The sequence below is a fragment of the Eriocheir sinensis genome, chromosome 20 (assembly GCF_024679095.1).
Source record: "Eriocheir sinensis breed Jianghai 21 chromosome 20, ASM2467909v1, whole genome shotgun sequence".
Classification (NCBI taxonomy): Eukaryota; Metazoa; Arthropoda; class Malacostraca; order Decapoda; family Varunidae; genus Eriocheir; species Eriocheir sinensis.
Window position 1 is genome coordinate 18,677,120 of NC_066528.1, and position 12,977 is coordinate 18,690,096.

At 37.9% G+C, this 12,977-nt stretch overlaps 1 protein-coding gene across 1 annotated transcript in view; it reads left to right on the forward strand.

Moving 5' to 3' along the window:
• Positions 1-1,221: 1,221 nt before the first annotated feature.
• Positions 1,222-12,977, forward strand: part of LOC127001081 (anoctamin-7-like) — a 35,003-nt gene continuing 23,247 nt past the window's right edge. The window contains 3 exon segments of the mRNA XM_050865253.1: positions 1,222-1,240; positions 2,669-2,841; positions 6,940-7,076. Coding sequence (XP_050721210.1) covers positions 1,222-1,240; positions 2,669-2,841; positions 6,940-7,076 — 329 coding nt within the window.

Consider the following 12,977-nt stretch of genomic DNA (forward strand, 5'->3'; position numbering starts at 1 on the left):
CTAAGGGAAAAAGGGATAAAGAGGAGAACTTAAGAAAAACGTTGTAAAAATAGAAGAGGTGAAAGAAAAGGAGGAAGAGGAAAAGGAAGACGACGAATAGTAGGAGGAGGAATAGAAGAAGGAGGAGGGGGAGGAGAAATGAAGAAAAAACATTGTAATTTGAGAAGGAAAGGGGAGTAAAGAGGGGAGGAAAGAATTCAAGAGAAATGTATTAAAAATTGAAAGAGAGATGAAAGAAAAAAGGGATGAATAGGAGGAGGAGGAGGAGGAGGAGGAAGAAGTGGATAAAGAGGAGGAGAACTGAAAAGAAACGTGGTAAAAAATAGAAGAGGGGAAAGAAAAGGAGGAAGAGGAGGAAGAGAAGGAGGAGAGAAAATTAAGAGAAAGTTAAAAAAAAAAAGAAAAAATGAAAGAAAAAGAGAAGAAATTAAAAAAAACGTTGAGAAAAAAGAATTAAAGAAAATATACACAAACTTCATTACTAAGAAAACAAAACAAAAACTTCACCAATACGAAAAAAAACCTATATAAAACTAATTCCCAAAAGCAGAATAAAAAATAAACCCCTGAAACCAAAAATCTCACCCCTGAAAAAAATGAAAAAAATAATATATACATTCAAAACGGACGTAACAAAAAGAACAAAACCAAACTATATGCAAAGAGACGTGTGATTCTAAGGGGCGTTCTCTGTACTCTTCGCTCATCCCCCCAAACCATCGCTCAGTGGGTGGGTGATACATTTTCTATTGAGTGGATTTTGCAGGGGTGACACGTCTATTGTCTGGGGAGTGGGGCGTTGGTGAGATAATATGAAGGAGGAGGAGGAGGAAGAAGAGGAGGAGGAGGAGGAGGAGGTAGAGGAGTCAGTACTGGAGGTGGTGGTGGTTAACGAATGGAGCAGAAGAAAAAAAGAAGAGTGAAGAACAAAATAGATAAAAAGAACATAGAAGAAAAGAACACTAACAAGAATAACAAGAAAAACAAAAACAAGGACAAGAGGAGAAGGAGGAGGAGGAGGAGGTGCAGAGTTAAAGACAAATAAGGAGGAAAAAAAAACAAGAATGAGAAAGAAACAAGAATAAAAAGAGGAAGAGGAGGAGGAGGAGAAGTGTTATAGGCAACCTTGAGTGTGTGTGTGTGTGTGTGTGTGTGTGTGTGTGTGTGTGTGTGTGTGTGTGTGTGTGTGTGTGTGTGTGTCAAGGGCGTGGTCTGAACCCAATGCATTACACCCCCACACGTCAGCACGACAGTTTAATCAGCCAGCCAGTCACTTAGGGTCATACTACTAATCATTTTGCTTAAGTTCACCTATTTGACAAGGCTTTCCTAGGACTTTTGGGCATTTCCAGGAGTAGTTTAATGACCCTGGTGGTAGTGTGACCCTTCTTCTGTACCGTGACCCTAAAGAAACACTCATCAGAACACAATTCCCTCCCTCTTTGACCTTTAGTAATAGTTGATGTTAAAAACGAGTGTCTTATAATACCAATCTTAATCAACCAGCCAGTCCCCGCCTACGTATATTTGCAAGGTAGTCACTCGGTATTGGTCTGTTGTAATGGGTTTGTCTAATTGAGTTCCACTGTATTTGCTCGCTTCCGCATACTAATAAGAGGAGGAGGAGGAGGGGATGGAGGAAGAAGGAAGGAAAGAAAATAACGTAGAGGAAGATTGGAGAAGAAGAACTTAGTAAAAATATAAGAGAATGTAAAATGAGAAAGGCAAATAGAAAGAATAGAGGATAGAAATATGTAGAAGAAGAAAGTAAAAACAGACATAGACGTAAAAATAGAAAACTAGTGAAAAGATAGAAAATAATGAACTAGGAAAATACGATGAAGAACATTGTAAAAAAAGAAAAAAAAGAATCTCAAAGAAAAACGGAAAAGAATGCAATAAGTAAAAAAGAACTACTACTGTTACTACTACTACTACTACTACTACTACTACTACTACTACTACCAGGTGTATCGATTAGTAAATGGAACAGGTATTAAACGTTTTGGTCATCACACAACGTTTTTTTGCGGTATAAAGCGGACGAATATATCAAATCCCTTCCCCCTCTCTGTGTGTGTAATTAGATATTTGGGGGAAAGAACTTAATCATCGTAAATGTTTATGTGTGTTTGTGATTACGGTATTGTGTTAGTCGAGTGGACCTTTATTTTATTATTTGTTGAAGTTTTTTTTATCCAAGTTTTGATAGAATTCACTTTTTTTATAATTTTGTTCAATAGTTTTTCTTCTTTTTTCTTTTGTTTTGTTTGGTCTTTTTATAACTTCTTTTCTATTCTTTTCCTCTTATCCAGCTTTCTAAATCTAATCTAAATAAAAAAGAGTCTTCTCCTGTCTTCTTCATTCAACTAACTCGTATATCTTCTCTTGCTTCTCTGTCTATTTCTTTCACTCCAACGTCTATATAATCTCTAACCTTCTTTTCTTGCCTTTTTATCGAGTTATCTAAATCTATCCTAAGTCTAAAAAAAATCTAATGTCTTTCTTATTCAATATAACTCGTATATCTTCTCTTGCTTCTCTGTCTATTTCTATCATACCAACATCTATATACTTTCTAACCTTCCTTTCTTTCCTTCTTAACCCGCTAACTCTTCCTTTCTTTCCTTCTTAACCCGCTAACTCTTCCTCTCTTTCCTTCTTAACCCGCTAACTCTTCCTCTCTTTCCTTCTATCCCGCTAACTCTGTATTTGTTCTCCCCTTTCTTGCAGGAGACGGAACTCGCGGGCAAAAAGGTTATCTACTTCATTAAGCTAAGTGCCCCCTTCAACGTGCTGTGCCGCTTCGCCGAGGAGCTGAACATGAGAGCGCCACTGCAGGTAAAGAAAACGGATGCCACATATAGATACAGGTGGGAAGGGAGCGTTTGGAGAGGTTTTCGAAGGATGTGGAGTTTTGGATATACCCACCCCCCTCTTCCTCTCTCTCTCTCTCTCTCTCTCTCTCTCTCTCTCTCTCTCTCTCTCTCTCACTTCTTTGCTTTCTCTTTCCTCTTTTTGTTCCAATTTTCGTTTTTCTGTTACAATTTTATCCCATTCTTTTCCTTTTTCATTCCATTTTGCTTATTTTTTGTTTAATTTTGTTCCTTTCTGTCCTTTATTTCTCCTGTTTCTCTTTATCTTCTCTCTGCCCCTCCCTCTCCTTCTCTTTCCCTCTCTTCTTTTCCTCCCTTCCTCCCTTTGTCCCTCCATCTTTCCGCTTCTCTCCCTTTTTTTCCTCTCCCTGGTTCTCTCTCCCTGTTCCAATCTCTCTATTTTGTTGTCCTTTTTCATTTTCGTCCCTTCTTCATCTCCCTTGTTCTCTCCCTCCCTTTTCCTTCCTCCCTTCTCTTCCTCCCTTCTTCCCTCTAGTGCCATTTTTCTCCTTTTCTTTCCTTCTCTACTTGTCTCCCTGTTCCAATCTCTTTTTTGTTCCCCTTCTTCCTTTTTCGTCCCCTCTTTATCTCCCTTGTTCTCTCCCTCCCTTTCCCTTCCTCCCTTCTCTTCCTCCCTTCTTCCCTCTAGTGCCATTTTTCTCCTTTTCTTTCCTTCTCTACTTCTCTCTCTGTTCCAATCTCTCTCTATCTTCCATTTTCGTCCCATCTTCCGTGTTTTCTCCCTCCCTCCCTCCCCTTCTCTCTTTCCTCCCCTCTTTCCCTCCCTGATTCTCCCTCCATTCCAATCTCTGCCTATTTTGTTCCTCCATTTTCGCTACCTGTTCCTCTTCCTGTTCTCTCTCTCTCTCTCTCTCTCTCTCTCTTCCATCCTTTCTACTTTCCCTCCCTATTCAATTTTTCTCCATCCCTACCCTTATCTCTCCTCCTCCCTCTCTTCCTTCCCTCGTCCCTCCCTCAAGAACATTTCAGTCTCCCCTCCGCTCCCTCCCAACCCTCCTTCACTGGGCCAATCGATGTGTTAAAGGCGCGTGTGTAGTTAGTGACCAACCCGCCGACCCGCCGCAAGAGGGACAGAACGAGGAAGCGGACTCACATTGATTGGACGGAAAGAAATTTGAGAGTGAATAGCCCGGTAGCAGCGAGGGGCCAAATTTGTGGCTTTACCGTGTAGCAGCGAGGGGCCAAATTTGTGGCTTTACCGTGTAGCAGCGACGGGCCAAATTTGTGCCGTAATATAAACCCAAAAAAATAGATGATACATAATCTGATCACAAATGCTTTGATATATATTATGAAATGGTTTGTGTGAGGGGTGATTTTTTCTCATTTTTTTCGCTTAGAGGGACCATTAAGAAACATGGTCCCCGCTGCTACCAGGATAGAATATAAATAGAGCAATAATAGAGAAGTATAGAGAGGAATGATGGAGATAAGAGGAAGGAGGGATTGGATTGACACTGTGCGGTTAGGAAGAAAATAAAGAGAACACGAATTGATGAAAATATACGTATAAATAAAACCAGATAGAATGGAAATAAGAGATACGTAGGGAAAGGAAGGGAGGGTTGACTGACCTTGAATAGACAGGAAGAAACAACAGCACACAGAATATAAATAACAGAAATAAAAGAAAGTAGAAACAGGAACGATGGAAATATGGAAAGATAGGAATAGAGCAGGGAGTGGACTGACATTGAACGGCCAGAATGAAAATAGAACGTAAACAAAATATAAATAACATAGATAAAAGAAAGATAAGGACAGGAACGATGGAACTAAAATGCAGAAACAACAAAAAGTATAATAAAGAAGGAAGTTATGATGGGGTAGAATATGAAAGGGGAAAGAAGGAAGAGAGAGAGAGAGGCAAAAGAGCTGAGAGAAAATGAAAGAAAAAAACAGAGATTGGAGAGAAAAGGAAATAAAAAAAGACAAAAGTGAAGAGAAAGAAAAAGAGAGATGAAAGCAAAAGGAAGAGAAAAAGAGACCAGAGAGAAAATGAAAAAGAGATAAGAAAGAAAAAGAAAGAAATAAAAAAAGATGAGAGAAAAGGGAGAGTAAAAATAGAGAAAAAAAAAGAGAATAAGAGGGAAAAAAAGGAGATAAGAGACTCCAATACTGAACTTTAACTTTGCGTGTTTTGCTTATTTTCTTTCTTGTTTGTTTGTTTACTTGCTGGTGGTGGTGGTGGTGGGAAATTGCTTTAAAGTTTGGGTTATGAATTTGTTTACCGTTTGGCTTTGTTAAACTTTTTTTTATATTCATTTTGTTGTGTTTTTTTTATAATTGATGTTTTTTTTCTGTGTTTATCGCCTTTTACTATTTCTGTTTTTTTTATATATTTTTTCACTTGTTTGTTTTTAGTATTTAATCCGCCTTGTTTGTCTTGCTTTATTATTTATGTTATTCCTTCTTAATTTTTTTTGAAGTGTTTGTCTTTTATTTACTATTCATTTCACGTGTGTTTTTTTTCTTAATTAAATAATTGTCTTCACTCCAGTCATTATTTGTATTCTGGTATTTATATTGTTAGTGATTACCTTTTTGTTTTGTTTTCCTTCTTCATTTTTATCTATCTTGTTTTTACTCTTTGCTTATCAGTTGTTTTTCGTTTGCTTATCTTTTGTTTTCCTTATTCGTTTTATCTATCTTGTTTTTACTCTTTGCTTATCATTTATTCTTTGTTTGCTTATCTTTTGTTTTCTTTATTTGTTTTATCTATCTTGTTTTTACTCTTTGCTTATCAGTTATTTTTCGTTTGCTTATCTTTTGTTTTCTTTATTCGTTTTATCTATCTTGTTTTTACTCTTTGCTTATCAGTTATTTTTGGTTTGCTTATCTTTTGTTTTCTTTATTCGTTTTATCTATCTTGTTTTTACTCTTTGCTTATCAGTTATTTTTCGTTTGCTTATCTTTTGTTTTCTTTATTCGTTTTATCTATCTTGTTTTTACTCTTTGCTTATCAGTTATTTTTTGTTTGCTTATCTTTTGTTTTCTTTATTAATTTTATCTATCTTGTTTTTACTCTTTGCTTATCATTCATTCTTTGTTTGTTTATCTTTTCTTTTCTTTATTTGTTTTACCTATCTTGTTTTTACTCTTTGCTGATCAGTTATTTTTCGTTTGCTTATCTTTTGTTTTCTTTGTTCGTTTTATCTATCTTGTTTTTACTCTTTGCTTATCAGTTGTTTTTGGTTTGCTTATCTTTTGTTTTCTTTATTCATTTTTATCTATCTTGTTTTTACTCTTTGCTTATCAGTTATTTTTCGTTTGCTTATCTTTTGTTTTCTTTGTTCGTTTTATCTATCTTGTTTTTACTCTTTGCTTATCAGTTATTTTTCGTTTGCTTATCTTTTGTTTTCTTTGTTCGTTTTATCTATCTTGTTTTTACTCTTTGCTTATCATTTATTCTTTGTTTACTTATCTTTTGTTTTCTTTATTCGTTTTATCTATCTTGTTTTTACTCTTTGCTTATCAGTTATTTTTCGTTTGCTTATCTTTTGTTTTCTTTATTTGTTTTATCTATCTTGTTTTTACTCTTTGCTTATCAGTTATTTTTGGTTTGCTTATCTTCTGTTTTCTTTATTAATTTTATCTATCTTGTTTTTACTCTTTGCTTATCATTTATTGTCTTACGTTAATTTTGGTTCCCGTCTCTAAGGGCGAGGTGGGTTTGAACCTGCGCTCCTTTCCTCACGCCGGGCACAGAACACGCGTGAGTTTTTATTTCGCTTATTTTCCTTTCTGTTCATTTATTTCCACACACACAAACGAAGAAAGAAAGGAAGAAAAAGAGGTAAAAAAAGGAAAAATGAGGGTGATGACGATGGCGATGACTAAACTAACAATGACCTTCCTATCCTCAGAAGAAAAGGAAGAAAAAAGATGCTGAAGAGGAAGAAAGAAAAAGAAAGAAAAAGAAAAGAAAAAGATGGTTGTGATAGAGGAAGAAAGAAAGGGAAAAAAAAGAGGGAAACAACAGGAAAAATAAAGGTGATTATAATGAGAGTGATTAAACTAACAATGACCTTCCTATCCCCAGGCGCACAACAACCCGTCTACCAACTGGTCCGAGGTCATCTTGGAATACCTTCACCTCCCAAACCTGATGGCCGAGGACGTCCCCAACAAACCCCTCGACTACTTCACCTGCGCTTTCAAGAGGTCGAAAATAGACAGGTGAGTCCCATTACCTGTCCCCCCTACCCCCATCACACCTGAGCTTTGGCAATTCGGTTCAGTAAAAAGTTCCCATTGTTTTCCTTTTTCTTTATATCGTTGAGACGCGTTGAGTTCCTTGTCTTGCTACGCCTTCACTCCTGTTTTCGAGGCCCACCGTTGAGTATTCGTAGGCTTCTTTGGTCTTTGATGCCTGTGTTGTATATAAATCACTGTAGTATTGAGTCTTTCCTTCTTTTCTTCTCCCTCTACCTCTCTCTTATACACTGTCTTAAGAGATGTACCTGTGAACCAACCCTATTTGCTGCCACTGTGAGATTTGACTCCTCTCTTTGAACACGAATAACTCACTTTTGGAACCTGTATTTGCTTCGTGATCTCTTCCTCCTCTCTTCCTCCGTCTCTACCTTTCTCTATCTCTCCCTCTCCCTCTCTCTTATACACTGTTTTAAGAGATGTACCTGTGAACCAACCCTATTTGCTGCCACTAAGAGATTTGATTCCTCTCTTTGAACACGAATAAGTCACTTTTGGAACCTGTATTTGCTTCGTGATCTCTTCCTCCTCTTTCTCTTCCTCTGTCTCTACCGTTCTCTATCTCTCCCTCTCCCTCTCTCCTATACACTGTCTTAAGAGATGTACCTGTGAACCAACCCTATTTACTGCCACTAAGAGATTTGATTCCTCTCTTTGAACACGAATAAGTCACTTTTGGAACCTATATTTCCTTCAATGTCTCTTTCCTCTTCCTCTCTCTCTCCCTGTCTCTCTTAAACAGTGTCTCAAGAGCTTTATGTATCAACGAATCCCTTTTTGCTGGCACTGTGAGATTTGATTCCTCTCTTTGAACACGAATAACTCACTTTTGGAACCTATATTTCCTTCAATGTCTCTTTCCTCTTCCTCTCTCTCCCTCTCTCTCTTAAACAGTGTCTCAAGAGCTGTATGTATCAACGAATCCCTTTTTGTTGCCACTGTGAGATTTGATTCCTCTCTTTGAACACGAATAAGTCACTTTTGGAATCTATATTTGGTTCATGATTTCTTTCTCCCCTCTCTCTTCCTCTCTCTCACCCTCTCTCTCTCTTACACAGTGTCTCAAGAGCTCAATGTATGAACGAATCCCTTTTTGCTTTCATTATGAGATTTAATTCCTCTCTTTTACCTTGAATAAGTCACTTAGAACCTATTTTGACTTCATGGTTTCCTCCTCTATATTCCTTCTTTCCTTCTCTCTTTCCCTCTCTCTTATAGTGTCTCAAGAGCTCTATGTATCAACGAATCCCTTTTTGCTTTCATTATGAGATTTAATTCCTCTCTTTTACCTTGAATAAGTCACTTAGAACCTATTTTGACTTCGTGGTTTTCTCCTCTATATTCCTTCTTTCCTTCTCTCTTATAGTGTCTCAAGAGCTCTATGTATCAACGAATCCTTTTTTGCTTCCATTAAGAGATTTGAGTCCTCTCTTAACATTGTGGAACTTAACCAGTACTTCCTTCTTTCCTTCTTCCTCTCTCTCCCTCTCTCTCTTATACACTGTCTCAAGAGATCTACGTGTGATTTAATCCCTTTTTGGTGCCATTGTGAGATTTGATACCTCTATTAACATAAATCACTATGGAACTCTATCTTCAATCCTCTTTTCTTTTCTCTCTTTCTTTCTTTCTTTCTCTTAACATATTTATCAACCCTATTAGCTGAGATTTGATACCTCTATTAACATAAATCACTATGGAACTCTATCTTCAATCCTCTTTTCTTTTCTCTCTTTCTTTCTTTTTTTCTCTTAACATATTTATCAACCCTATTAACTGAGCTTTGATTCCTCTTTTTTAACATTAATAAGTCACATGAAACTTTATCTTTATTTCTGGGTTTACTGTTTTCTCTCCTCCCTTTTTTCCTTCTCTCTCTTTTACTATCTTTCAAGAGCTCTATAAGTATCAGCCAATCCCTTGTAGCTGCCATTGTAAGATTTGAGTCCTCTCTTAATAACTCACAGTGGAATTTTATCTAGACTTCCTGGTGTCTTCCTCCATTTCTCTGCCTTTCGCTCTCTCTCTCTCTCTCTCTCTCTCTCTCTCTCTCTCTCTCTCTCTCTCTCACTTTTTCTTTCTTCTTTCTATCTTTATTTTCTTTTTTTTTTCACTTTGCTCACTTGTCCCACAAATTCAACTCAAAACATCCACTTGGTTCGGGCTGCCCACTTTTCTTTTTCTGAGAGAGCCAACTTTTTTTTTCGTTCTCTCCTTCCTTTTGCTCCCTGGTCCACATTTCGCTTCCTTGCACCTCATCTTCCACTTAAAACTCCACTCACTTTGCTCGATTAACTTGGTCTTTCATGTCCAGAGAGAGAGAGAGCTTACATTTTCCCTCCTTCCTTCAGTCCTTCGTTCCTTCCTTCCTTCTCCTTTTCATCTTCCTTCTTTCACGTTTTCTGTCTTCTCAGCTTCTGGCAATGAATTCACACAGTTTTGTTTTCTTTCGTGTTTAGAGAGAGACACAACTTTTCTTTCTTTCTCTTTTTCTTTCTTTCTTTCTTTTCTTTTTTCCTTTCTTGCTTCCGTTCTCTTTCTTTTTTTTCTTTCTTTTCCTTCCTTCCTTCTTTTGTCTCTTGTCTTTCTTTCTTTCCTTTTTCTTTCTTTCTTTCTTTCTTTCTTTCTTCCTTCCTTTCTTTCTTTTATTCTTCCTTCCTTCTTTCTTTCTTTCCTTTCTTTCTTTCTTCTTTCCTTCCTCATTTAAAAAGAAAACCACCTTCCCTTCATCTCTCCCTTCCTTTCTTTCCCTTCCTTGGCTAATCATGCATTAATATATTTCTCCTTCTCCCGTCATCTTTTCTCCATTCTTCTCTCTTTCTCTCATTCCTAAGTCATTTACTAAGAGAAACACCTTCCCTTCATCTCTCCCTTCCTTTCTGTCCCTTCCTTGGCTAATCATGTATTAATATATTTCTTCCTTTAGTGTACAATGGCAAAGGGCCGGGGTCAGTCCTTCCAGAGCCGCTGTGAGTCGAGTGTTTCCATTTAACTAAGAGTATGGCAGCGGCCCAGATGGAGGCTCCGGAGAGGCCCACCACTAACCCCGTTCTCTTTTTCTCCCTCTCTTTGTCCTCTCCGCTAGAAAAGTCATATGCAAGTAAGAACTGGTTTATCCTTACGTTTGGGGACAGACACTTTCTTTGCCCGAGGGAGTTTGGGTTATGGGTGTGTGTTAGCGCGTGTCGGTGTCGGTAGGAATTCGTGTGTGGCGGCTTGCTTTTTATACCTCTTGAGTTTCCCCTTTTGCTCATCCGTTTTCTTTCTTTATTTTGTTCTCGGGTTGTTTTTTCGGGTTTTCTTTTGTTTTTCTTATTGTTATTTTCTGGTTAACTTGTTTATGGTTGTTTTTTTCCCGTATTTTCATTTGTTTTTCTCATTGTTTTCTTGTTAACTTATTTATGGTTATTTTTTTTTGTTTTCCCTTTTGCTGTACAGTTTTCCTCCTTCATTTTCTCTTTTTCTGTTTATTTTTTTTATTTTTTTTTTTTTTCTCCTTATTATTTTCTTGGTAACTTATTTATGGTTATTTTTTTCTTGAGTTTTCCCTTTTTCTGTACAGTTTTCCTTCTTTTTATTTTCTTCTTTTCTCATTGTTTTTCTTATTTTCTTTTATTTTTCTCATTATTTTCTTGTTAACTTATTTATGGTTATTTTTCTTGAGTTTTCCCTTTTGCTGTACCGTTTTCCTCCTCCATTTTCTCCTTTTTTTGGTTATTTTGTCTTATTTTTCTATTTATTTTTCGCCTTATTGTTCTCTCGTTAGCTTATTTATATTATTTTTATTTTTTATTAACACAATTTTCATCTTCCTCTTCTTTGTCTTTGTTCTCCGCCTCTTCCTAGTCTTCCTGTTTTCTTTCTTGCTTTTTTTCTATTTTTTTCAATGTTTTCATCCTCTTATTTTTTCCCATTTTCTGCCTTCTCTTCTTCCTCTTCTTTTCTCTCATCTGCTTTTCCATTTCCTTCCCCCTCCTCGTTTTTTCCTCCTGGTTCATTGTTTTTGCTTCCTACTCTTCCATTTCCTTCTCTTCTTTGTCATCCTCCTCCTCCTCTGTCCTTATTGGTCGTCACCCTCCTCCACCAGGGCCGTAATTTCTGGGGGGTCGGGGGGGGGGGGGGTGAGGGGGCTACAGTCCACCAACGTTTTCTAAAAGTGCTTAATTTAAAAGGAAAATCCCACAGCTACGCATGCTCGCTTCGCTCACCACCCTCCCCCCCCCACTAACGAACCTATGATGCCCTCTCGCCCCCCCAAAATCTGCCAAAATTGCGGGCCTATCCAACCTCCTTTTCTCCTCCTCATCCTCTCCTCTTACTCCTTCTCCTTTTCCTCTTTTCTTATCATCATCCTCCTCCTCATTATTTCTCTCTCACTCCTCAATAAAGTTTCCATATAAGTTTCATTCGGTCTTTAGTGTTACGATCGACCTTGAAAAAGATGATGAAAAGCAATAAATAAGAAATTAGAAGCAAAAATTGGACCATGCGAAATATCACCATGGAAGAGAAAGAGAAACCAAAAATCTAAAAAAACTATACCACTAACAAATTCGAAACCAAGAAAACGAAACCAATCGCGTCTTACGTCTAAAAAAAAGAGTGAATTGCAAGAAACGAAAAAACAAAAAACTCCAAATTCGTCAACTTTTCCCATTTTTAAACTTTTTTCCCAATTCTTTTTTCCTCCATAAAGTCGTACAAATCGAGGCCGTCCGTCCCTCAGTGTTGAAAACCTTATCAGAACCATCAAAGAAACTGTCTGTCCGCTCAACAATTCTTAGCAGCTTGTCCTTAGTCGCTCGAATAGTTAAATAGTTTGTTAGTTATCGATTTTCGTGGCTGTCTGGTGATTGGCTGGAACTTGAACGAACCTCACTGCGCATGCATGTGTGTGTGTGTGTGTGTGTGTGTGTGTGTGTGTGTGTGTGTAGTCAGCTGGTGTCACTCGTTTTCTCTTAGTCCAGCATGTGTCTGTAATGTTTGTTTCGTTTTCTTTCTGTGTTTTTTTTTCCCGTTTTCTTTTCCTCGTCTAGTGCAGTTCCCCATTTGCGCTCGCCTCTGTTTCTTTCTCATGATCCTCCTCCTCCTCCTCCTCCTCCTCCTCTTCTTCTTCTTCCTCTTTTTCCTTCTTCACTTTCTTCTTCTTCCATTCTCCCTTCTTCCTTCCCTTCTTGCTCCTCCTCCTCTTCTTCTTCCTCTTCTTCCTTCTTCTTCTTCTTCTTCCATTCTCCCGTCCTCCTTCTCTTCCTGGTCTTCCTCCTCTTATTCGATTTTCTTTTGTCTCTCATTCATTCTTCTTCCCACTTCTTCCTCTTTTCTCTCATTTTCCTTCTTCTCTTCCTCCGCCTCTTGCTTCTTCTCCTCTTCCTACTGCTGCTCCCCTTCTTCCTTCCTACTCTTCCTCCTCTTATTCGATTTTCTTTTGTCTCTCTCATTCATTTTTCTTCCCACCTCTTCCTCTTTCTTCTTATTTTCCTTCTTTTCTTCCTCCTCCTCTTGCTTCTCCTTCTTTTACCATTTTCTTTCTCTCCTCCTCCTCCTTTTCTTCTTCGTTTTTCTTTCATCTCCATTCATTAATTCTTCTTCTTTTTCGTGGTATTCTCTTCTGTTTATCCGCGTTTTCCCTTCCTCCTTCTTCGCTTCTTCCCTCCTCCCATGTCATCTCCTTCTCTTCTCGTTCTTCCCTCCCTCCTCCTCCTCCTCCTCCTCCTCCTCCTCCTCCTTTTGTCCATAATTGGCAGACTTTCTTAACTCTGTCCCTCAAATTCCTCTCTCTCGACCCTGCTCTCCTTCCTTCCTTCCTTCCTTCCTTCCTTCCTTCCTTTTATCCTCCCTTCTTCCCTTCCTCCTTCATTTCCTGTC